The 25,685-nt window shown below is 51.0% G+C and overlaps 1 protein-coding gene and 1 non-coding gene across 5 annotated transcripts in view; both read right to left on the bottom strand.

Moving 5' to 3' along the window:
* tubg1 (tubulin, gamma 1) overlaps positions 1–25,685 on the bottom strand; it is a 72,506-nt gene that overhangs the window by 38,160 nt on the left and 8,661 nt on the right. For all 4 annotated transcript variants that reach the window (XM_072487712.1, XM_072487713.1, XM_072487714.1 and 1 more), the window contains 2 exons: positions 9,017–9,184; positions 4,479–4,547 (listed from right to left, as the gene is read on the bottom strand). In XM_072487712.1, coding sequence (XP_072343813.1) covers positions 4,479–4,547; positions 9,017–9,184 — 237 coding nt within the window. The remainder of the gene's footprint in view (positions 1–4,478; positions 4,548–9,016; positions 9,185–25,685) is intronic.
* On the bottom strand, positions 10,801–10,991 carry LOC140398758 (U2 spliceosomal RNA). Its single transcript, XR_011937545.1, has one exon. It is a non-coding gene; the product is annotated as a U2 spliceosomal RNA (small nuclear RNA).

Genomic DNA, 25,685 nt, shown 5'->3' on the forward strand with positions numbered 1-25,685 from the left:
TTGCCCAGCTCCCACACTCTGCAGCTACAGCATATCGCCTGCCCAGCTCCCACACCCTGCAGCTACAGCATATCGCCTGCCCAGCTCCCACACCCTGCTACTACAGCACATCGCCGGCCCAGCTCCCACACCCTGCAGCTACAGCATATCGCCTGCCCAGCTCCCACACCCTGCAGCTACAGCATGTCGCCTGCCCAGCTCCCACACCCTGCAGCTACAGCAAATCGCCTGCCCAGCTCCCACACCCTGCAGCTACAGCACATCGCCTGCCCAGTTCCCACACCCTGCAACTACAGCACATCGCCTGCCCAGTTCCCACACCCTGCAACTACAGCAAATCGCCTGCCCAGCTCCCACACCCTGCAGCTACAGGACATTGCCTGCCCAGCTCCCACACCCTGCAGCTACAGCACATCGCTTGCCCAGCTCCCACACCCTGCAGCTACTGCATATCGCCTGCCCAGCTCCCACACCCTGCAGCTACAGCACATCGCCTGCCCAGCTCCCACACCCTGCAGCTACAGCATATCGCCTGCCCAGCTCCCACACCCTGCAGCTACAGCAAATCGCCTGCCCAGCTCCCAGACCCTGCAGCTACAGCACATCGCCTGCCCAGTTCCCACACCCTACAGCTACAGCACATCGCCTGCCCAGCTCCCACACCCTGCAGCTACAGCAAATCGCCTGCCCAGCTCCCACACCCTGCAACTACAGCAAATCGCCTGCCCAGCTCCCACACCCTGCAGCTACAGCACATCGCCTGCCCAGCTCCCACACCCTGCAGCTACAGCACATCGCTTGCCCAGCCATCACTACTTAGTCAATTAATTTATTAATTAGTTTTGCAGTGTTCTCTTTCAAATCTAGTGCAGACCTCCCACAAGCGAACCAGGCCACAGTCCCGCTGTAACGCCCCACCCCCTTCTTAGCTACAATGTATACTCTGTGCTGTTGCTCCGCCTTCCAACTGCTCCCTGCAGACTAATCTCCACCAACGATCCAGACCATGTGATCTCCAGGGAGAGGCGAAAAACCAGAATTCAAAACCCAGGGTCAATATGGGAAAAGATTCTGGGAAATTTCGCTCTGAGCCCTTGTGGCGATCAAAACGAGTCCAGGAGATCAGTGTGGCCAGGATGAGTTAATGCTTCCCAAAACCTTTCCACTTCTTTTTCTAACACATCTGCCTCGGAGCCAGTGTGTGTAACCTCCACTTCCTGTCTGCATATCCGCCACCAAACCCACATGGTTTGGTCTTGTCCGGAACTGGTGGTGTTTTGGGGATCCTTTGCGAGGACAATGTCAGAGATTATCGGGCTGAGGCTAGCACCAAGCCCACGTGCGGGGAGTTTTGGAGTTTCGGAGGATCCAAGATTGCAGATGAAGAGAGAGGCCAATGCGTTTAGCCCCGATAGCCCGGAGGATGATTTTGTTTGGTTGGCCAGCCTTGAAACTGCCTAAGGCAGCGGGATGGTTGAGTGAGAAGGCAGAGTTCCTCCATTTGGAAAAGATAAAGTTTGCCATGAGGGGTCAGAGGAGGGTTTCCATTTGTGGTGGAAGCTATTCATCTTCTTCTTTGAGGATTGGTAAACATCAGGACAGGGGTGGGGAGGGGGACTTTTTTTTCTCCCCATTTTAAAAATCGATCCTTTAAAGTATAATTACAAAGTGGGTCAGGTAGAGATTAAGATAGAGGGGACTTGTTGAGAAATACTTGTACAACGCTTTTTATATTGTGTGTTTTGTATATAATCTGAAAATCCCTTGAATAAAATATTTTTCAAAAAAAAACTAAATGGAATTGGTGAAGCAAGCAATCTTTAATTAGAGGTCACAGATGTAGGTTGAGAGGCGGTTATAGAACTGAGATGTGGAACTACTTCTTGCAAAGGGTGGTGAATTTGTGTAACTCGCTGCCCCATAAGAGCGGTGGAATCGGAGTCATTAAATGGTTTCAGGAAGGAGATAGATATATTTCTGATACAAAACAGTTAAAGGGATATGGGGAACAGGCAGATCTGAGACCAGGAAGAGATCAGCCATAATGTCAATAACGTCCCTGGCAGGAAGGATTCAAATGATTAAAATGAATGCACTTCCTTTGTTTTTCTTTTTCTTTCAATGAATCCAGATTTTTTTTTCCCCCAATCCTTTTTTAAGGTTAGCAAATTAATTTTGACATTCATTTGTGTGGGTAGGAGGTAGGAGTCCCAGAATTTTTAGCGTTCTGCTCCAGAGAGACAGACGGGCAGGAGGCTCGGCTCTCCCAAATTTTGTTTTACTATTGGGTTGTTAACATGCATTTTCCAAGGATTAGTGACCCCAATCATTGGGGGGGGGGTCCACCTGAGATGGCAACCTTTTATTTATGTTTTAAAGGACCTAGACACTGTCAGTTGGTAGGGGGTTTAATTATAGTGTTTGTTTTGTTTGTGTCTCTGATTGAGGGTTTGTTGGTAACTTTTTGACATTGTTGGCTGATTGTTTGTATTATTGTTAATGTTATTAGATGAAACTTTAATAAATATAACTTTTCAAACTTAACTATACGAATTCCACAGGCTCACTACTCTCTGGGTGAAGACATTTCTCCTCAGCTATACCAGTTGGCCCATACCTGGAATACTGTGAAGTTTTGGTCTCCTTATCTAAGGAAAGATATACTGGCATTGGAGGCAGTCCAGAGAAGGTTCATTAGATGATCCTAGGTATGGAGGGATTTTCTTATGAGAGGGGTTGAGCCTGTAACTCATTGGAGTTTAGAAGAATGAGAGGTGACCTTATTGAGACACATCAGATTCTCAGGGGGCCTGACAGGGTCGATGCCGAGAGGTTATTCCCTCTTGTGGGAATGTCTAGGACCAGAGGGCGGAATCAAAGAGTGAGGGGGTCGCCCATTTAAGACAGAACTGGGGAGGAATTTCTTCTCTCAGAGGGTAGTGAATCTGTGGAATTCTTTACCACAGAGAGCTGTAGAGACTGGGTCATTATGTAGGTTGAAGGCTGAGTTAGATCGATAGATTTATAATCCATAAAGGCATCAAGGTTTATGGAGATAAGGGTGGAAGGTGAACTGAGGATTATCTGATCAGATCAGCCATGATCTTACTGAATAGTGGAGCAGACTCGATCGGCCAAAATGCTTACTCCCTGCTCCTATATCTTTTGGTCGTTCATGGGACGTGGGCGACGCAGGCTATGCCAGCATTTATTGCCCAACCCTAATTGCCCTTGAGGAGGCAGTTAAGAGTCACCCACATTGTTATGGTTCTGGACTAAAGGACATTAGTGAACCAGGTGGGTTTTTACGACAATCGACAATGGTTTCATGGTCATCATTAGACTTTCAATTCCAGATTTTCATTATTGAATTCAAATTTCACCATCTGTACTGGCGGGATTACGCTGGGTCTCTGGTTTACTAGTCTAGTGCCAATACCACTTCACCACTGCCTTCATCCAAACAGATTTCACACATTGTTCTTTTGATCTGAGATCCTCCCTCACACCTGCAATGATCCCATCCAATTACTGTCCCATCATTTTACTCTCAATCATCAGCAAAGTGAAGTACGGTGTTGACAGTGCTTTTAAGCAGTACTTACACAAAGTATCCTGCTCACTGATGCTAAGTTTGGGTTCCGCCAGGGGCACTCAGTTCCTGACTCCACTGTCGCTGCAGTAAAGTCCTAAAACTCCCTCACTAACAGCACTATGGATGTGCCTACACATGGACTGCAATGGTTCAAGGAGGTGAGTCAGGGCAATTAGAAACACAGAACTAATGCTGGTTTCGCGAGCGCTGCCCACTTCCTTCAGCTTGACTAAAATCAAAGTTACACTATCCAGCTACCACAGTATTGCAGCTTGAGCAGTTGTCTACAGTATCTTAATACAGAACATTGTGACAGACTCAAACTTAATTTGCACATTCCGAAAACACTCATACTCAAAACACGGTGCTTTAAACAGTTCAAATCAAAAATAGAACATTGCTGCAAACAAGTCAGGATATGTTTGTCAGTCTCAAATCATAAGGTTCAAGCTTTTGTTAGAAAACATATTATAAACCCAAGGGTAGTCTACCATTTGCCTATGTTTAGTGACTCGGTCAAGTGCTTATTTGCCAAACATCACCTCTCAGATGAGTCAATAAATAAATCGTATTTTGCCTCATTTGTTTACTGTGGCGGAAGGTTTAATAGATTTGAAGGGCAAGGTTTTGGTTAACTTGGTTAGATACTCTATACATTTTAATGATAAGGCAGACAGGTGTTTACAAAACAACAGCATAACTCACACACCACTTAAAATTTGGACCCGTCTTTAAAGGATCCAAGAACAGATTAACTGTGGCTGATTGAAATGTTTAAACAGATTATTGGTGACGTGATTGGCGATAAACCATACAATTCATTCCGAATTGTTGTACAAAGTTCAATGGAGTATCTAAAAATGGATTAAAAGCTCAAACTTGCCTCCAAACTGTCGCTGCCATCAGCCTCTCGGTCAATAATATCAAAAATATCCTCATGGATTTTCTCACCCTGTTCAGAGCAAAAACAAAACATCTGACCACAACTCTTAAAAATAGAGGATTTCTCGAACTAGGGAGCTAAGGACCTTAATAGATACATCGGCTTATAAACTGCAGAAAGGATGCCGAGCGAATGCAATACATACAGCCTATCAATTCATGTAATTGAGAGCTCTGCAGAAGAACTTAGGGATAGATTTCTGTGAACGGATACAAGATTTCTGTGAATGGATACAAAGAACAAAGAAAATTACAGCACAGGAACAGGCCCTTCGGCCCTCCCAGCCTGCGCTGATCCAGATCCTTTATCTAAACCCGTCTTCTATTTTCCAAGGATCTACTTCACTCTGTTCCCCGCACGTTCATATATCTGTCTAGATGCATCTTAAATGATGCTATCGTGCCCGCCTCTACCACCTCCGCTGGCAAAGCGTTCCAGGCACCCACCACCCTCTGTGTAAAAAACTTTCCACGCACATCTCCCTTAAACTTTCCCCCTCTCACCTTGAAATCGTGACCCCTTGTAATTGACACCCCCACTCTTGGAAAAGGTTTGTTGCTATTCACCCTGTCCATACCTCTCATAATTTTGTAGGCCTCAATCAGGTCCCCCCTCAACCTCCGTCTTTCCAACGAAAACAACCCTAATCTACTCAACCTTTCTTCATAGCGAGCACCCTCCATACCAGGCAACATCCTGGTGAAACTCCTCTGCACCCTCTCTAAAGCATCCACATCCTTCTGGTAATGTGGCAACCAGAACTGCATGCAGTATTCCAAATGTGGCCTAACCAAAGTCCTATACAACTGTAACATGACCTGCCGACTCTTGTACTCAATACCCCGTCCGATGAAGGCAAGCATGTTGTATGCCTTCTTGCCCACTCTATCGACCTGCATTGCCACCTTCAGGGTACAATGGACCTGAACTCCCAGATCTCTCTGTACATCAATTTTCCCCAGGACTCTTCCATTGACCATATAGTCCGCTCTTGAATTAGATCTTCCAAAATGCATCGCCTCGCATTTGGCTGGATTGAACTCCATCTGCCATTTCTCTGCCCAACTCTCCAATCTATCTATATTTTGCTGTATTCTCTGACAGTCCTCCTCGCTATCTGCAATTCCACCAATCTTAGTATCATCTGCAACCTTGCTAATCAGACCACCTATACCTTCGTCCAGATCATTTATGTATATCACAAACAACAGTGGTCCGAGCACGGATCCCTGTGGAACACCACTAGTCACCTTTCTCCATTTTGAGACACTCCCTTCCACCACTACTCTCTGTCTCCTGTTGTCCAGCCAGTTCTTTATCCATCTAGCTAGTACACCCTGAACCCCATACGACTTCACTTTTTCCATCAACCTGCCATGGGAAACTTTATCAAACGCCTTACTGAAGTCCATGTATATGACATCTACAGCCCTTCCCTCATCAATTAACTTTGTCACTTCCTCAAAGAATTCTATTAGGTTTGTGAGACATGACCTTCCCTGCACAAAACCATGCTGCCTATCACTGATAAGTCTATTTTCTTCCAAATGTGAATAGATCCTATCCCTCAGTATCTTCTCCAACAGTTTGCCTACCACTGACATCAAGCTCATGGGTCTATAATTCCCTGGAGTATCCCTGCTACCCTTCTTAAACAAACAGTCTCATGTTAAGGAAGAACAATGGGATTTAGGGGAAAAAGTTCAGAAAACATTAAGGAATTTAAAGTTGAAAAAGATTCTAATCAAATAGAATTATATATTTTCCATAAGAGCACAAGAAATGTCAAGAGATATTGAATATAAAATCCAAGAGGTAATGATTAGCCAAAGTAAAACTTTAAGATATCAGAATAAGTACTGTATGCAGTGTTGGGCTAGACGCGAGCGAGGATTGAGAGTGGAGAATGCTGATGCACGAGGAAGCTACCTGAAAGGAGGAAGTTTATTTTAAAAAAATATATACTTTTATTCAATTTTAGCAAATTTTCAACAACCCCCCCCCCTTACAGAAAAAGGAAAAGCATTAAACACACATATCAACATCGTACACTTATATCGCGAATTCCCCCAATGTACAAACCCCCCCCCATGAAACAATGATAAACACATACCCCAAACACCCCCCCCTCGGGTTGCTGCTGCTGCTGACCACCTCCTAATGTTCCGCTAGAAAGTCTAAGAACGGTTGCCACCGCCTGAAGAACCCTTGCACAGACCCTCGCAAGGCAAACTTTACCCTCTCCAATTTAATCAACCCTGCCATGTCGCTGATCCAGGCTTCTACGCTTAGGGGCTTCACATCCTTCCACTGTAGCAGAACCCTCTGCTGGGCTACCAGGGACTCAAAGGCCAGAATACCGGCCTCTTTCGCCTCCTGCACTCCCAGCTCGTCCGATACCCCAAATAACGCTAACCCTCAGTTCGGCTTGACCCGGGTGTTCACACAGTCCTCGCAAAGCCCCTCCAAAACCCATCCAGCGCCGGACACGCCCAGAACATATGGGCGTGGTTTGCTGGGCTCCCTGAGCACCTCACACACCTGTCCTCTATCCCAAAAAACCTACTCAACCTCGCCCCTGTCATATGCGCTCTGTGAAGTACCTTAAATTGTATCAGGCTAAGCCTGGCGCAAGAGGAGGAAGAATTAACCCTACCCAGGGTATCAGCCCACAGACCCTCAGCTATCTCTTCCCCAAGCTCCCCCTCCCCCATTTACCCTTTAGCTCCTCCACCGAGGTCTCCTCCTCGTCCTGCATCTCGTGATAGACCGCCGAGACCCTGCCCTCTCCAACCCACACCCCCGAGAGCACCCTACCTTGAATCTTACGTGCTGGAAGCAGCGGAAACTCCCTCACCTGCCGTCTCACGAACACCCTCACCTGCATGTACCTGAAGGCGTTTCCGGGGGGCAGCCAAAATGTCTCCTCCAGCGCCTCAAGGCTCGCAAACGTCCCATCTATAAACAGGTCCCCCATTCTTTTCATTCCTGCCCGATGCCAGCTCAGAAATCCCCCATCCATTCTCCCCAGGACGAACCAATGGTTCTCTCGGATCAGGGACCAAACCGAGGCCTCTACCTCACCCCTGTGGCGCCTCCACTGCCCCCAAATTTTCAGAGTCGCGACCACCATCGGACTCGCGGTGTACCTTGTCGGCGCGAGCGGCAACTGTGCCGTCACCAGCGCTCTCAGACCCGTGTCCACACAGGACGTCATCTCCAGCCTCTTCCACACCGCCCCCTCCTCCTCCTCCATTACCCACTTACGGATCATCGCCACATTGGCAGCCCAGTAGTACCCACATAGATTGGGCAACGCTAGCCCTCCTCTGTCCCTGCTAAGCTCCAGAAACACTCTTTTTACCCTTGGGGTCTTATTCGCCCACACGAATCCCATGATGTTCCTGCTGACCCCTTTAAAAAAGGCCTTGGGGATCAGGATGGGAAGGCACTGGAAAACAAAGAGGAACCTCGGAAGGACCGTCATTTTCACCGACTGCACCCTACCCGCCAGGGAGAGGGGCAACATATCCCACCTTTTAAATTCCTCCTCCATCTGCTCCACTAGCCACGTCAATTTGAGCTTGTGTAGGGTCCCCCAACTCCTAGCCATCTGGATCCCCAGGTACCGAAAGCTCCTTTCCGTCCTCTTCAGCGGAAGCTCGTCTATTTCCCTTCCCTGGTCCCCTGGGTGTATCACAAAGAGCTCACTCTTCCCTACGTTAAGCTTATATCTGGAAAAGTCCCCAAACTCCCTGAGGATCCACATAACCTCCGGCATCCCCTCCAATGGATCCACCACATACAATAACAGGTCATCGGCATAAAGCGACACCCGGTGTTCCCCCCCCCCCCCCCCCCCCCCCGAACCAGTCCCCTCCAGTTCCTGGACTCCCTCAGTGCCATGGCCAAAGGCTCAATTGCCAATGCGAACAACAAGGGGGATAGGGGACACCCCTGCCTCGTCCCATGGTACAGCCGAAAGTATTCCGACCTCCGCCGGTTCGTGGCCACACTCGCCACCGGGGCTTCATAAAGTAGCCTAACCCAACTGATGAACCCCTCCCAAAACCCAAACCTCCTCAGCACTTCCCAAAGATACTCCCACTCCACCCTATCGAAGGCCTTCTCCGCGAAAGGAGGAAGTTTAAATAGGGAGAAAGGTTTTTTAAGCAAAATAATGCATATTATGGCGCAATTTAAGTACTTAAAATAATTAAAGAATTAAACAGGGTAGCTAGAAGCAGATTGTTTTAGTGACTGAGGTGTCTTGAGCGACAGTGCAAAAGATTTAGAACAAAGAAGAGGAAAAACTCAACCACACAGAGAAGGAAAAGTAACTGAAGGGATATGGAACAGGATGACCAAATCTAATTAGAATCATTTGTTTGTGTGGAGGGTAAACATGGATGTGGGCTGGTTTGGTAAATGGCTTAATTTTAGGTTGTAATTTTCTTAGCATTCTAAGCAAAACCCACCTGAGAGTAGCCACTGGCCCAGTTATTGCCTGCACCTCCTCCATGCTCTGACAGGTAGATATTCTCTGGGTTGTACAGGTTGGCATATGGTGAGTTCAGGATGGAATGAATCACACGTGGCTCCAAGTCCATTAACACAGCTCTTGGGATGTAATGCTCATCATCTGCCTAAACAAACATACATTAAACATACTGCACAATGGATCATAAAGAACAATCAGATGTAATATGAATGTTTTTGCAAAAAAAAAATATTTTTGTATCTTTTTGAAACATTTTTTTTTTGAGGTTGGTAAAATTTTGCGTGGAGATATTTGTGCGAGGATTAGAAGATAAATATATGCAGTGTTGGACTGGAATAATTTGTGAGCCAGTGAATTTTACTTTGCAACATCTGGTCACTTCTTTTTCTGCTGCTTTTCACAAATTGCTGGATTTATTAAACACAATTTCATAATTTACCATGGTGGGGTTTGAACTCAAAACCTCCAGGTTGCTACTCCAGTACAATAAGCTACACTAGCATGCCCAATAATAATAATAATCACTTATTGTCACACGTAGGCTTCAATGAAGTTACTGTGAAAAGCCCCTAGTCGCCACATTCCGGCGCCTGTTCGGGGAGGCTGGTACGGGAATTGAACCCGCGCTGCTGGCTGTGTTACTGTGAAAAGCCCCTAGTCGCCACATTCCGCCGCCTGTTTGGGGAGGCTGGTACGGGAATTGAACCCGCGCTGCTGGCTGTGTTCTGCATTACAAGCCAGCGATTTAGCCCACTGTGCTAAACCAGCCCCCAAATGAACTGCAAATGCACTCTTTGGTAAGAGAAGTCTGGTTTAGGAAACTATGCCAAGTAAGTACTGTTCACAATAAGCTCATTAAATTAGCTCACCTGGTTGCAGGTGGCCTCCTGTTTGCCATCTCAGTGGCAGACCTGGCTTAGTTTAACACATTTGTGTTAAAAATTTGAATACACAAGTAGGGAAGTTATGCTTCAGTTATATTGGGCATTGGTGAGACCACAGAGAGTACTATGTATGTATTGGTATCCATGTTTAACATAGAAACTGATCGATTATTGATTTATTCATGGTTTTAGGTGCTAATTGAATCGGGCATAGCTAAAAATTTAAATTATTAAAGGTGCCTTGACTGTGAAAATACAGTCATTGTTTTAGATAATGAATCAAATACTGAACTCTAGTGTCTTGTCTGTGGAAACTTAAGACATTGTTTCAGTGAATATTTCATATAATGAATAGACTATTGTATTTCAGTGCATTTAGCATTAAGAATATATCAACTAATTAGTTACAGCAAGGTCTATGGCCAGCAGTGGCGTGGGAAACCTATTCTCACGAGGCTGACACGCAGACACTGAATTAATCCTGATGGATACCAGTCAATCTTAAGTAATGTTTGATTAATAAATCATCCTCTAAATAACAGACATCTATTTGAACAAATCAGGAGGTCTCAGCTGAGAATTGGAAACCAATGAGAGTAAATGAGGGATTAGACCATCGATAAGGATTCCCTTAAAGTAAGACTTCATGGCAGAGGTCTGTCTCCTGAATTCCTGCCTTCCTGAATTATCCTATTTGTTTATTTTAATGTGATTTCTTTTGCTTTTATGTTTAGTAATTTCCTTTGTCATGTATTCGGCCAGCTCATGTATTGTTGGATATTTTGTTTCTAAGTTTTGGTTTAGTTCTTGTGCAAGTGTATTAAAGTGAATAATTAGCAATAAAGTTGTATTTTCGACACCTCCAATCAACCGGACAATCGTGTCTTATTGCTTTATCAGAGTTACAAAGTCAGAGTGTGGGTCAGGGGCGAACCCCGAATCCAGCTCCTCGCCCGCTCCAAAAACCCATTCAAATTGAATCCAATTCATGGTCCACACAAGAGAGACATACCAGATCTGAGCCAACAGATACTACACTTGATCTTAGCCAAAAGGCCGAGAATCGTGTCTTATTAGAAGGTGGTAAATAAGAGTCCCGACAGAAGCGAAAATAGGTGCAGGAGTTGGCCATTCGGCCCATCAAGTCTGCACCACCATTCAATATGATCGTGGCTGATCATGCAAATTCAGTATCCCACTCCCGCTTTCATTCCATGCCCTACGTCAATACATTATCCCCAACACCATGAGCTTTAATTTTGTTCACTAATTTCTTGTGTGGGACATTGTCAAAAGCCTTTTGAAAGTCCAGATACACAACATCCACTGGTTCACCCTTGTCCACTCTACTGGTCACATCCTCAAAAAGTTCCGGACGATTTGTCAAGCATGAATTTCCTTCAGTGAAGCCATGCTGACTTGGACCGATCCTGTCCCCACTTTGCTCAGTTATTTCATCCTTGATAATTGACTCCAGCATTTTTTCCACCATCGATGTCAGGCAAACCGGTCTATAATTCTCCATTTACTCTCTCCCTCCTTTTTTTAAAAAGTGGGGTTACATTAGCTACCCCCCAATCTCTTCCAGAGTTTACAGAATGTTGGAAAATGATTACCAATGCATCCACTATTTCTCGGGCCATTTGCTTAAGTACTGGGCAGCGCGGTAGCATTGTGGTTAGCACAATTGCTTCACAGCTCCAGGGTCCCAGGTTCGATTCCCGGCTTGGGTCACTGTCTGTGCGGAGTCTGCACATCCTCCCAGTGTGTGCGTGGGTTTCCTCCGGGTGCTCCGGTTTCCATCCACAGTCCAAAGATGTGCAGGTTAGGTGGATTGGCCATGATAAATTGCCCTTAGTGTCCAAAATTGTCCTTAGTGTTGGGTGGGGTGACTGGGTTATGGGGATAGGGTGGAGGTGTGGGTTTGGGTAGGGTGCTCTTTCCAAGAGCCGGTGCAGACTCGATGGGCCGAATGGCCTCCTTCAGCACTGTAAATTCTGTGATACTCTGGGATTGCAGAGCATTAGGCCCTGGGAATTTATCGGGTTTTAATCCCATCAATTTCCCCAATACAATTTCCTGACTAATAAGGATTTCCTTCAGTTCCTCCTTCATGCTGATCATCTGTCTCCTAGTATTTCCGAAAGGTTATTTGTGTCCTCCTTAGTGAAGACAGATCCAAAGTACTTGTTCAACTGTCTGCCATCTCTTTGTTGCCCATTATGAATTCATCTGATTCGAACTGTAAAAGACCTACATTTGTCTTCTCCAGTCTTTTTCTCGTCACAAATCTATAGAAGTTTTTGCAGTCAGTTTTAATGTTTTCTGCAAGCTTACTCTCGTATTCTATTTTCCCATCCGAATTAAACCCTTTGTCCTCCTCTGCTGAATTTTACATTTCTCTCAGTCCTCAGGCTTGCTGCTCTTCCTGCCAATTTATATGCCTCCTCTTTGGCTATAAAAAAATAAATTTAGAGTACCCAATTCTTTTTTTTTCCCCAATTAAGGGTAGCCAATCCACCTATCCTCCACATCTTTGGGTTGTGGGGGTGAGACCCACGCAGACACGGGGAGCACATGCAAAGTCCACATGGACAGGGACCCGAGACCGGGATCGAACCTGGGACCTCAGCATCGTCTGCAGCAGTGCTAACCACTGCGCCATCTTGCCGCGCCCCCTCTTTGGCTTTAACACTCTCCCTGATTTCCCTAGTTAGCCATGGTTGAGCCACCTTCCCCGTCTTACTCTTGCCCCAGACAGGAATGTCCAATTGTTGAAGTTCATCCATGTGTTCTTTTTTTAAAAAATGTGTTTATTCAAATTTTCCAACAAAATTTTTAACAACCCCCCCCCCCATAACAGAAAGAAAGAAACGCAAAAAGTCAAAAATTATACAAAACTTTTACATTGCGTTTCCCCGTATACAGTAACCCCCCCATATGACATTCAAAGATACCCGTAGGGAAGCCCCTCCCCACCCACCCAAATTCCCCCCCCAAAAGAGACCCCCCCCCCCATCCTTGGGTTGCTGCTGCTGACCTCCTCCTAACGCTCCGCGAGATAGTCTAGGAACGGTTGTCACCGCCTGAAGAACCCCTGCACAGACCCTCGTAAGGCAAACTTTATCCTCTCCAGCTTAATGAACCCTGCCATGTCATTTATCCAGGCCTCCACACTGGGGGGCTTAGCGTCCTTCCATAATAGCAAGATCCTCCGCCGGGCTACCAGGGACGCAAAGGCCAGGATACCGGCCTCTTTCGCTTCCTGCACTCCCGGCTCGTCTGTTACCCCAAATAGTGCCAGCCCCCAACTCGGCTCCCGTACCAGCCTCCTCGAACAGGCGCCGGAATGTGGCGACTAGGGGCTTTTCACAGTAACTTCATTGAAGCCTACTCGTGGCAATAAGCGATTTTCATTTGTTTCATTTGACCTGGACTTTCACCACCTTGGACATAGTCCTCGCGAAACCCCTCCAAAACCCATCCAATGCCGGGCACGATCAGAACATGTGGATGTGATTCGCCGGGCTTCCCGAGCACCACCCACATCTATCCTCCACCCCAAAGAACTCACTCAACCTCGCCCCTGTCATATGCGCTTTGTGAATAACCTTGAATTGCATTAGGCTGAGCCTGGCGCAAGAGGAGGAAGAATTAACCCTACTCAGGGCATCAGCCCACAGACCCTCATCTATCTCCTCCCCAAGCTCCTCCTCCCACTTGCCCTTTAACTCCTCTACCGAGGCCTCCTCCTCTTCTTTCATCTCCTGGTAGATCGCCAAAACCCTGCCTTCTCCAACCCATACACCCGAAATCACCCTGTCCTGAGTCCCCTGTGCCGGGAGCAGCGGGAATTCCCTCACCTGCCGCCTCACAAACGCCCTCACTTGCATACACCTGAAAGCATTTTCCGGGGGTAACCCAAACTTCTCCTCCAGCGTCCCCAGGCTCGCAAACGTCCCATCTATAAACAGGTCCCCCATTCTTCTAATCCATGCCCGATGCCAGCTCCGAAATCCCCCATCCATCCTTCCCGGGACGAACCGATGGTTCTCCCGAATTGGGGACCAAACCGAGGCTTCCACCTCGCCCTCGTGTCGTCTCCACTGCCCCCACATCTTCAATGTCACCGCCACCACTGGACTCGTGGTGTACCTTGTCGGCGAGAGCGGCAGCGCATCCATGTGTTCTTTAAATATCTGCCATTGCTTATCCACTTCAACCCTTTAAGTATCCTTTGGCAAGCTTATCCCAGTCAATGCACGTCTCATACCATCAAAGTTAGCTTTCTTTAAATTCAGGACTCTAGTCACAGACCGAACTGTGCCACTCTCCATCTTAATTAAGAATTCTACCATATTGTGGTCACTCTTCCTTAAAGGATCTCGCACAACATTGCTAATTAATCCTCTGTCATTGCACAATACCCAGTCTAGGATGGCCTGCTCGCTAGTTGGTTCCTTGACATATTGGTCGAGAAACCATCCCTTATACAGTCCAGGAGTTCCTCCTCCATCGCATTGCTACCAGTGTGATTAGCCCAATCAATATGCAGATTGAAGTCACCCATAATAACTGCTGTATCTGTACTGCATGCATCTCTAATTTCCTGTTTGCTGCCTTCCCCAACCTCACAACTACTGTTTGGTGGTCTGTACACAACTCTCACTAATGTTTTTTGTCCTTTGGTGTTCCGCAGCTCCAGCCATTCAGATTCCACATTGTCCAGGCTAATGTCCTTCCTTACTATTGTGTTAATCTCCCCTTTAACCAGCAACGTTACCCCACCTCCCTTTCCTTTCCTTCTATTTTTCCTGAATATTGAATACCCCTGGATGTTGTGTTCCCATCCTTGTTCGCCCTGGAGCCAGGTCTCCATGATCCCAATTACATCATAGCCGTTAATGATTGTTAGCACAGTTAATTCATCAACCGTATTACAAATGGCCCTAGCATTGAGACACAGCCTTCAGGCTTGTTTTGTTTTTACACTTATTGCGAGCGGGAGGGAGGGGAGGGGGAGCGGGCGGGAGGTAGGGCAGACGGGTGGGAGGAAGGGGGAGGGTGGCGCAGTGGGTAAGGAGGGATCGGCAAGGCGAGAGCAGGCGGGCAGGAGCAGGAATGTCAAAATATCTCTGTGTCAAAGAACATCTCTGCAAAACAGGTATTCCTGAGAGCTCATTGGATTAGGAGCTGAGATTTTTTGTGGTTTGAATGGGAATAAAGATAGCAGGTAAGGGTTATTGTATTCAATGTATTGGTTAGCATAGTCTAAGGGGTATTTAGAAGATATTTTCATGTTAAGACATTTCAAAACTGACTTCCGGTTGCGGCTATGCCTAGGTAGGTCGCACGTTCGGCAGCTCCCGCCAGGAACAGACTTTTGGGCCCTTTTGAGGAGCCCCAGCGGCACTTACACGACAGTTTCCAGTGTGGGAAGGTGATAGTAAGGTTCCCCCAGCACTGTATGGAGTGGACCAGGAGTGGAGCGATGTAAAAAGTGGTTTTGGAGCAGCGTAGAGAGTGGGGGAGGAAAAGAAAGATGGCGGCGGGTGGAGATCAAGCAGCGTGGGCGCAGTGGTCGCGGGAGCAGCAAGAGTTCCTTAAAAACTGCTTTGCGGAGCTGAGAGCAGAAATTCTGGTGCCAATGAAGGCGTCGATCGAAAAGCTGGTGGAGACCTAGAAGGCCTCAACACGCTGATGGGCGTGGGAGCTTTCCCCGAGGCCCCTCGAGCTGGATGGGGCTCATCGGGTCCTGGCAAGGAGGCCTAAAGCCAACGAGCCGCCAAGGGCTGTAGTGGTGAGGTTCCACCACTTTATGGACAGAGAGTGCGAACTGAGATGGGCGAAGAAAGAAGGGAGCAGCAGGTGGGAGAATACGGAGATTCGTGTCTACCAGGACTGGAGTGCGGAGGTGGCCAAGAAGAGGGCTGGTTTTAATCGGGCCAAGGCGGTTCTCCATCGGAAGGGGGTGAAGTTTGGAATGTTGCAGCAGGCGCGATTGTGGGTCACGTTTCAGGACCGTCACCACTATTTTGAGACGCCAGATGAGGCGTGGACCTTTATTCAGACTGAAAAGCTGGACTCGAACTGAGGGTTTGTTGGGGGGGGGGGTTCACTGTATTTTGGGGGTGTTCTTCTTCTGGTTTCAGGTTGGGAAGAGGGGAAATGGGAAGGGGTGAGTGGATATGATATGGGGGCTGTGAGAGAGAGTGGGCGCCGGTACTGCAGGGGCAGGTCCCCGCTGATGAACGGGGGGGGGGGGGGGGGGGTTCACTGTATTTTGGGGGTGTTCTTCTTCTGGTTTCAGGTTGGGAAGAGGGGAAATGGGAAGGGGTGAGTGGATATGATATGGGGGCTGTGAGAGAGAGTGGGCGCCGGTACTGCAGGGGCAGGTCCCCACTGATGAACGGGGGGGGGGGGGGGGGGGTTGGAAGCCCGGGGATGGGGAGCCGGGGCGAGGTCGCAGAAAAAGGAGCTGCGCCGTAGGAGGCGGGGCCGGCTCGGCTTTCCCGCGCTAAGCAAGGGAGGGACGGGGTCAGGGGGGTGGGGGTGCTGGAGGAGAGCGCACATTGATCGACAGGGGGAGGTGGGGGGGATTCCCACACTAGGGGGCCGTTGGAATGGCAGGAGTGGCCGGGGTCAGATGACTTACGGGACTGTAATGGGGGGAGCAAAATGGCTGGACGGTGATCTGGCTTGGGGGTGGGGGGTGGGGGGGGGGGGGGGGGGGGGGGGGGAGAAGAGAAGGGAGGAGAGACTGGGTTGCTGCTGTATTGGCCAAAAGGGAGCTGGAGGTAGGAGAGAGAGTCGGGGCGGAGGTCCGCCGCCTGGGGGACTGGAGGGTGCGGGAGGCTCGGGCACATGGCTGGCCTAAAAAAGGGGATGGCTAGTCGGCAGGGGGGACGGGGCGAGTAGCCCCCTGATCCGGCTGATAACATGGAATGTGAGAGGCCTGAATGGGCCGGTCAAGAGGGCCCGGGTGTTCGCGCACTTAAAGGGACTGAAGGCAGACGTGGTCATGCTTCAGGAGACACACTTGAAAGTGGCAGATCAGGTCAGGCTGATAAAGGGATGGGTAGGGCAGGTCTTTCACTCGGCACTGGATGCGAAGAATAGAGGGGTTGCGATACTGGTGGGGAAGCGGGTGTCGTTTGAGGCAATGAATATTGTGGCGGATAATGGAGGTCGATACGTGATGGTGAGTGTTAGGTTGCAGGGGACGCGTGTGGTACTGGTGAACGTAAATGCCCCGAATTGGGATGATGTTGGATTTATGAAACGTATGTTGGATCGGATCCCGGGGAGCTTGATAATGGGGGGCGGGGGGCTTCAACACGGTGCTGGACCCAGCACTGGACCGTTCCCGGTCGAGGCCGGCTGCGGCTAAGGTGCTTAGGGGGTTTATGGTGGCCAGAGAATTTTCTTTTTTCTCCCACGTCCATAAAGCCAGATACATTTCTTTATAATGAGTAGGGCACTAATCCCGAAAGTGGAGGGAACGGAATATTCAGCTATAACCATCGTGGATCACGCCCCCCCATTGGGTGGAGCTGGAGTTGGGGGAGGAGAGGGACCAGCGCCTGCTGTGGCGCTTCGATGTGGGACTGTTGGCAGATGAGGTGTTGTGCGGGCGGATCCGGGGGTGTATTCAAAGATACATGGAGGCCAATGACAATGGGGGGGTGCAGGTGGGGGTAGTCTGGGAGGCTCTGAAGGCGGTGGTTAGGGGAGAGCTAATTTGCATTCGGGCCCATAGGGAGAAGGGAGAAGAGAGAGAGGAGGGAGAGGGAGAGATTGGTGGGGGAGATATTAAGGGTGGACAGGAGCTATGCAGAGGTCCCCCGAGGAGGATCTATTGACCACGGGAAAAGCAGAGGCGCTGAGGAGGAAATTGCAGGGGGCGGTATACGAGTATGGGGAGAAGGCGAGCCGGATGCTGGCACATCAGTTTCATAAGAGGGAGGCAGCGAGGAGATTGGTGGAATTAGAGATAGAGGGGGGAATACGGTGCAAAGTGCGGTGAGAATAAACAAGGTATTTAGGGACTTCTATAGGAATCTGTCTAGGTCTGAGCCCCCGGAAGGGGGGTGGGGGGGGGGGTGATGCGGCGATTCTTGGATCAACTGAGGTTCCCGAGGGTGGAGGAGGAGCAGGTGGCTGGTTTGGGGGCGCCGATTGGGCTGGAGGAGCTGGTTAAAGGATTGGGGAAGGCCCCGGGACCGGACGGGTTCCCGGTTGAATTTTACAGAATGTATGTGGACCTGCTGGGCCCATTGCTGGTGAGAACTTTCAATGAGGCGAGGGAGGAGGGGACCCTGCCCCCGACAATGTCCCAGGCGCTGATCTTGTTGATTTTGAAGCGGGATAAGGATCCATTGCTTGTGGATCATATAGGCCGATTTCGCTCCTCAATGTAGACGCTAAGCTGTTGGCGAAGGTGCTGGCTACGAGGATTGAGGACTGTGTCCCGGGGGTGATCCATGAGGACCAGACGGGGTTTGTGAAGGGCAGGCAGTTAAACACGAATGTGCAGAGGCTCTTAAATGCGATCATGATACCCTCGGTGGAGGGGGAAGTGGAAGTAGTGGCGGCTATGGACACGGAGAAGGCCTTTGATCGGGTGGAGCTGGAGGACCACTGGGAAGTGCTGGGGAGGTTTGGGTTCGGGGAAGGGTTCATAAGATGGGTCAGGCTGTTATATAGGGCCCCAGTGGCGAGTGTGGCTACGAACCGGCGGAGGTCGGAGTACTTTAGGTTGTACTGCGGGACGAGGCAGGGGTGTCCCTTATCCCCCTTGTTTGCACTGGCAATTGAGCCGCTGGCCATGGCACTGAGGGAGTCTAGGGACTGGAGGGGATTGGTCCCGCGGGAGTCATTATATGCTGATGACCTGTTGCTATATGTTGCAGATCCAGTGGAGGGGATGGCGGAGGTTATGCGGATCCTTAGGGAGTTTGGGGACTTCTCGAGCTATAAGCTCAACGTGGGGAAGAGTGAGCTCTTTGTGGTGCATGCGGGGGACCAGGGAAGGGGGATAGACGAGCTACCGCTGAAGAGGGCGGAGAGGAGCTTCCGATACCTGGGGATCCAGGTAGCTAGGAGCTGGGGGGCCCTGCACAAGCTCAATTTGACACGGTTGGTGGAGCAGATGGAGGAGGACTTCAAGAGATGGGATATGCTGCCACTCTCCCTGGCGGGTAGGGTGCAGTCGGTCAAGATGACGGTCCTCGGACTTCCGGTTGCGGCTATGCGGAGCTAAGCCGCACGATTCGGCAGCTCCCGCTACTACGGACTTTCGGGCTCATTGGAGGAGCCCAACGGAATTTTTTTGACGACAACCCGTGGGGAAGTGAAGAGAGAAGTCCCCTTCCAACTTTTATGGACTGGACCAGAAGTGCAACGGCCAAAAAAGCGGCATTGGAGCAGCGGGAGAAGCGAGGGAAAAAAATCAAAATGGCGGCGGCCGGGGACAAAGCGGAGTGCGGGCCGGAGCTGCAGGAGTTCATCAAGCGCTGCTTCGAGGAGCTGCGCAAGGAGATGCTGGCGCCTATGCTGGCGGCAATTGAGGGACTAGGGATGACCCAGAAGGCCCACGAGGTGAAGATCCAGGAGGTACAGAAAAGAGTGAGTGGGAATGAGGACGAGCTCTTGGGCCTGGCGGTGAGAGTGGAGCAGAACGAGGCGCTGCACAAGAGGTGGGCGGGAAGATTCGAAGACCTGGAGAACAGGTCGAGGAGAAAGAATCTGCGGATCCTGGGTCTCCCAGAGGGAGTGGAGGGGGCTGATGCCGCGGCATACGCGGGCACGATGATCGGGGCGATGATGGGCGTGGAGGCCCCCTCGAGGTCGCTGGAGCTGGACGGGGCACACCGGGTGCTGGCGAGGAAGCCCAAGGCAAATGAGCCGCCAAGGGCGATGGTGGTGAGATTTCACCGGTTCACGGACAGAGAGAGGGTCCTGAAATGGGCCAAGAAGGAGCGGAGCAGCAAGTGGGACAATGCAGAGATCCGAATATACCCGGACTGGAGCACGGAGGTTGCTAAGCGGAGAGCGGGTTTCAACTGGGCCAAAGCGGAGCTGCATCGGAAAGGAGTAAAATTTGGAATGCTGCAGCCAGCGCGACTGTGGGTCACATACAAAGACCAACACTACTACTTCGAAACGCCTGAAGAGGCGTGGACCTTTATACAAGCTGAAAAGTTGGACTCTAACTGAGGGTTTGTGAGGGTGGGGGGGTGTTTGAGGGTTGATGTGTGATGGTCGTTGTATATAGGGGGTCAATCATGCGCAGGAAATGTTATATGGGCTGGGGGAGAGAGACAAGGCTGCGACAGGAGCTGCGCCAGAGGGGGCGTGGCGGGCTTTGGAAAGCGTGGGAAGAAAGGCGGGAAGGGGAACGAAGGAACGTATATTGATTGGGAGACTCCCACACGGGGGGGTCAAAGGGACGGCGGGGGAAGCCGGGGTCAGCAGGTGTCAGCTGACTTACGGGAGTGATATGGGGGGAGCAAAAAAGCTAGACAGTGGTCGGGGGGGGGGGGGAGAGAAAAAGGGTTGCTGCTGCACTGGCCGAAAGGGAATGGGACACAGAAGAGGTGGTCGGGGCGGAGGTCCCCCGGCTGGGGGAGTGGCGGGTGAGGGAGACACGGACACGGGACTGGCCCAGAAAAGGAGATGGCTAGTCGGCGGGGGGGCCTCCAATCCGGCTGATAACGTGGAACGTGAGGGGCCTGAATGGCCAGTGAAGAGGGCTCGAGTGTTCGCGCACTTGAAGGGACTGAAGGCAGACGTGGCCGTGCTCCAAGAGACACACCTGAAGGTGGCGGACCAGGTCAGGTTAAGAAGGGGATGGGTAGGACAGGTATTTCACTCAGGACTGGACGCGAAAAATAGAGGGGTGGCAATTTTGGCGGGAAAGCATGTGTCATTTGAGGCCAAGACTATCGTAGCGGATAATGGAGGGAGATGTGTGATGGTGAGCGGTAGGTTGCAAGGGACGTGGGTGGTGTTGGTAAATGTATACGCCCCGAACTGGGATGATGCTGGATTCATGAAGCGCATGTTGGGGCGCATTCCGGACCTGGAGGTAGGAGGCCTGATAATGGGAGGGGACTTCAATACAGTGCTGGACCCAGCACTGGACCGCTCCAGATCAAGGACGGGAAAGAGGCCGGCGGCGGCCAAGGTGCTCAGGGGGTTTATGGATCAGATGGGGGGAGTGGACCCGTGGAGGTTTGCAAGACCGCTGGCCAGGGAATTTCTTTCTTCTCCCACATGCACAAAGCCTACTCCCGGATAGATTTTTTTGTTCTGGGCAGGGCGCTCATCCCGAGGGTGGAGGGGACGGAGTATTCGGCCATAGCCGTTTCGGACCACGGCCCACACTGGGTGGAAATGGGGCTGGGAGAGGAGAGGGACCAACACCCGCTGTGGCGGCTGGATGTGGGACTGCTGGCAGATGAGGTGGTGTGTGGGAAGGTGAGGGGGTGTATCGAAAGGTACTTGGAGGCCAACGACAACGGGGAGGTGCGAGTGGGGGTGGTATGGGAGGCGTTGAAGGCGGTGATCAGGGGAGAGCTAATCTCCATCAGGGCTCATAGGGAGAAGACAGAGGGCATGGAAAGGGAGAGGTTAGTGGGGGAGATTTTGAGAGTGGACAGGAGATACGCAGAGGCCCCGGAGGAAAGATTACTTGGGGAAAGACGACGGCTCCAGACGGAGTTTGACCTGTTGACCACGGGGAAGGGGGAGGCACAGTGGAGGAAGGCGCAGGGGGCGACCTACAGGGAAAAGGCTAGTCGGATGCTGGCACACCAGCTCCGTAAGAGGACAGCAGCGAGGGAAATAGGGGGAATCAAAGATGGAAGGGGAGCCACGGTTCGGAGTGTAACGAAAATAAACAAGGTATTCAAAGTCTTCTATGAAGAGCTGTACAGATCCCAGCCCCCAGGGAGGGGGAAGAGGGGATGAGACGATTCCTAGGCCAACTGAGGTTCCCGAGGGTGGAGGAGCAAGAGGTGGCTGGTCTGGGGGCACCAATCGGGTTGGAGGAGCTGAGCAAGGGTTTGGGGAGTATGCAGGCGGGGAAGGCCCCGGGGCCGGACGGGTTCCCGGTGGAGTTCTACAGAACGTACGTAGACCTGTTGACCCCGCTACTAGTGAGTACCTTTAACGAGGCAAGAGAGGAGGGGACCCTGCCCCCGACAATGTGGGAAGCGACAATTTCCTTGATTCTAAAGCGGGACAAGGACCCACTGCAATGTGGATCGTACAGGCCGATTTCGCTCCTCAATGTGGACGCTAAGTTATTGGCAAAAGTGCTGGCCACGAGGATTGAGGACTGTGTCCCGGGGGTGATCCATGAGGACCAGACGGGATTCGTAACGGGCAGGCAATTAAACACTAATGTGCGGCGGCTCTTAAACGTGATAATGATGCCATCGGAGGAGGGAGAGGCGGAGATAGTGGCAGCTATGGACGCGGAAAAGGCCTTTGACCGAGTAGACTGGGAGTACCTCTGGGAGGTGCTGCGTAGGTTTGGGGGAGGGTTTATCAGCTGGGTTAAACTCCTTTACAGAGCCCCGGTGGCGAGTGTAGTGACGGACCGGCTGAGGTCGGAGTACTTTCGGCTGTACCGAGGAACGAGGCAGGGGTGCCCCCTGTCCCCCCTGTTGTTTGCATTGGCGATCGAACCCTTGGCCATGTCACTGAGGGAGTCGAATAAATGGAAGGGGGTGGTCCGAGGGGGAGAAGAGCATCGGGTGTCGCTATATGCGGATCACCTGTTGCTGTACGTGGCGGACTCAATGGAGGGGGTGGTGGAGGTCATGCAGACTCTAAGGGAGTTTGGGGAGTTTTCGGGCTATAAGCTCAATGTAGGGAAGAGTGAGCTCTTTGTATTACAGGCAGGGGACCAAGAAAGAGGGATGGGGACCTACCGCTGAGGAGGCCGGCGGTGAGTTTTCGGTATCTGGGGATCCAGATAGCCAGGAGTTGGGGGGCCCTACATAAACTGAATCTGACGAGGTTGGTGGACCAAATGGAGGAGGACTTCGAAAGATGGGACATGTTACCGCTCTCGCTGGTGGGTAGAGTGCAGTCGGTCAAAATGGTGGTCCTTCCGAGGTTTCTGTTTGTGTTTCAGTGCCTTCCCATTGTGATCACCAAGGGCTTTTTTAAGAGAGTAGGTAGGAGTATTATGGGGTTTGTGTGGGCGAATAAGACCCCGAGGGTAAGGAGAGGGTTCCTGGGCAGCAAATGTGGCGATGATCCGCAAGTGGGTCATGGAGGGAGAGGGGGCGGTATGGAAGAGGATGGAGATGGCGTCCTGTAAAGGAACGAGCTTGGGGGCGTTGGTGATGGCACCGCTGCCGTTCTCGCTGTCAAAGTATACCACGAGCCCGGTGGTGGTGGCAACGTTAAGGATCTGTGGCCAGTGGAGACGGCATAGGGGTGCAGTGGGAGCCTCGGTGTGGTCCCCGATCAGGGGTAACCACCGGTTTGTCCCGGGGAAGATGGACGGGAGGTTCCAGGGCTGGCATCGGGCGGGGATTAGAAGAATGGGGGACCTGTTCATTGACGGGACATTTGCGAGCCTAGGGGCACTGGAGGAGAAGTTTGAGTTACCCCCAGGAAATGCTTTTAGATATATGCAGGTGAGGGCCTTTGTGAGGCGACAGGTCAGGGAATTCCCGTTGCTCCCGGCACAAGAAATTCAAGACAGGGTGATCTCGGGTTTATGGGTCGGGGAGGGCAAGGTGTCGGCAATACACCAAGAGATGAAAGAGGGAGCAGCGCTAGTAGAAGAGTTGAAGGGTAAATGGGAGGAGGAGCTGGGGGAGGAGATCGAGGAAGGTCTGTGGCTGATGCCCTGGGTAGGGTTAATTCCTCCTCCTCGCGTGCCAGGCTCAGCCTGATACAATTTAAGGTGGTTCACAGAGCGCACTTGACGGGGGCGAGGTTGAGTAGGTTCTTTGGGGTAGAGGACAGATGTGGAAGGTGCTCAGGGAGCCCGGCGAACCATGTCCATATGTTTTGGTCATGCCCGGCACTGGAGGGGTTCTGGAGAGGAGTGGCGGGAGCAATATCTCAGGTGGTGAAAGTCCGGGTCAAGCCAAGCTGGGGGCTAGCAATATTTGGAGTAGTGGACGAGCCGGGAGTGCAGGAGGCGAAAGAGGCCGGCATTCTGGCCTTTGTGTCCCTAGTAGCCCGGCGAAGGATCTTGCTAATGTGAAAGGAGGCGAAGCCCCCTAGCGTGGAGGCCTGGATAAACGACATGGCTGGGTTCATAAAGCTGGAGAGGATTAAGTTTGCCTTGAGAGGGTCTGCGCAGGGGTTCTACAGGCGGTGGCAACCGTTCCTAGGCTATCTCGCGGAGCTATCGTTAGAGGAAGATCGGTCAGCAGCAGCAACCCTGGGGGGGGCGGGGGGGGGGGGGGGGGGGGGGGGGGAGAGAGAGACGACAACGACGTCTTGGGAAGGGGGGGGGGAGAGAGAGGGAATGGGGGATTGCTTGGGGGGATGGATGAGCAGGAGATAACATGAAGGGTGGGGGAAACTGGCACGTGCGGGAGAGAGCCAGTGTATAAAGCTATGTAAATATACCATTTGCCATGTATATATCTTGCTCAGTGCGATTTTGTGTTATTTTGTTACGGGGGGGGGGTTATTGTTTGTAAGGGGAAAAAATTGTGTTGTTGAAAAACTTTAATAAATATATATATTTTTTTAAAAAGATGACGGTCCTCACGAAGTTCCTGTTTGTGTTCAGTGCCTGCCCATCCTAATTCCAAAGGCTTTTTTAAAACGGTAAGCAGTAGTATTATGGGATTTGTATGGGCGAATAAGACCCTGAGGGTGAAGAGGGTGTTTTTGGAGCGTAGCAGGGACAGGGGGGGGGCTGGCGCTGCCGAGTCTATGTGGCTATTATTGGGCAGCTAATGAGGCGATGATCCATAAGTGGGTAATGGAGGGAGAGGTGGCAGCGTGGAAGAGGCTAGAGGTGGCGTCTTGTGTGGGTTCGAGTCTGGGGCGCTGGTGACGGCACCGTTGCCGCTTCCGCTGACAAGGTACACGAGTCCGGTGGTGGCGGCGACTCTGAAAATCTGGGCAGTGGAGGCGACATAGGGGCGAGGTGGGGGCCTCGGTCTGGTCCCCGATCCGAGAGAACCACAGGTTTGTTCCGGGTAGGATGGATGGGGGGGGGGTTTCTGAGCTGGCATCGGGCTGGGATTAAAAGAATGGGGGACCTATTCATCAATGGGACTTTTGCAAGCCTAGGGGCGCTAGAGGAGAAATTTGGGTTACCTCCCGGGAATGCTTTTAGGTACATGCAAGTGAGGGCGTTTGTGAGACGGCAGGTGAGAGAATTTCCGCTGCTCCCAGCACAAAGGATTCAGGACAGTGTGATTTCAGGTGTATGGGTTGGAGAGGGCAAGGTCTCGGCGATCTATCAGGAGCTGCAGGAGGCGGAGGAGGCCTCGGTGGAGGTGTTAAAGGGTAAGTGGGAGGAGGAGCTGGATGAAGATCTGTGGGCTGATGCCCTGAGTAGGGTAATTCTTCCTTCTCTTGCGCCAGGGTCAACCTAATACAGTTCAAAGTTGTCCATACGGCGCATATGACAGGGGCAAGGAGGAGTAGGTTTTTTGGGGTGGAGGGCAGGTGTGTGAGGTGCTCGGGGAGCCCAGCAAATCACGGCCACATGTCTGGACATGCCCGGCGCTGGAGGGGTTCTGGAGGGGCTTTGCGAGGAGTATGTCC

The sequence above is a fragment of the Scyliorhinus torazame genome, chromosome 21, assembly GCF_047496885.1.
Source record: "Scyliorhinus torazame isolate Kashiwa2021f chromosome 21, sScyTor2.1, whole genome shotgun sequence".
In the NCBI taxonomy this organism is placed as follows: domain Eukaryota; kingdom Metazoa; phylum Chordata; class Chondrichthyes; order Carcharhiniformes; family Scyliorhinidae; genus Scyliorhinus; species Scyliorhinus torazame.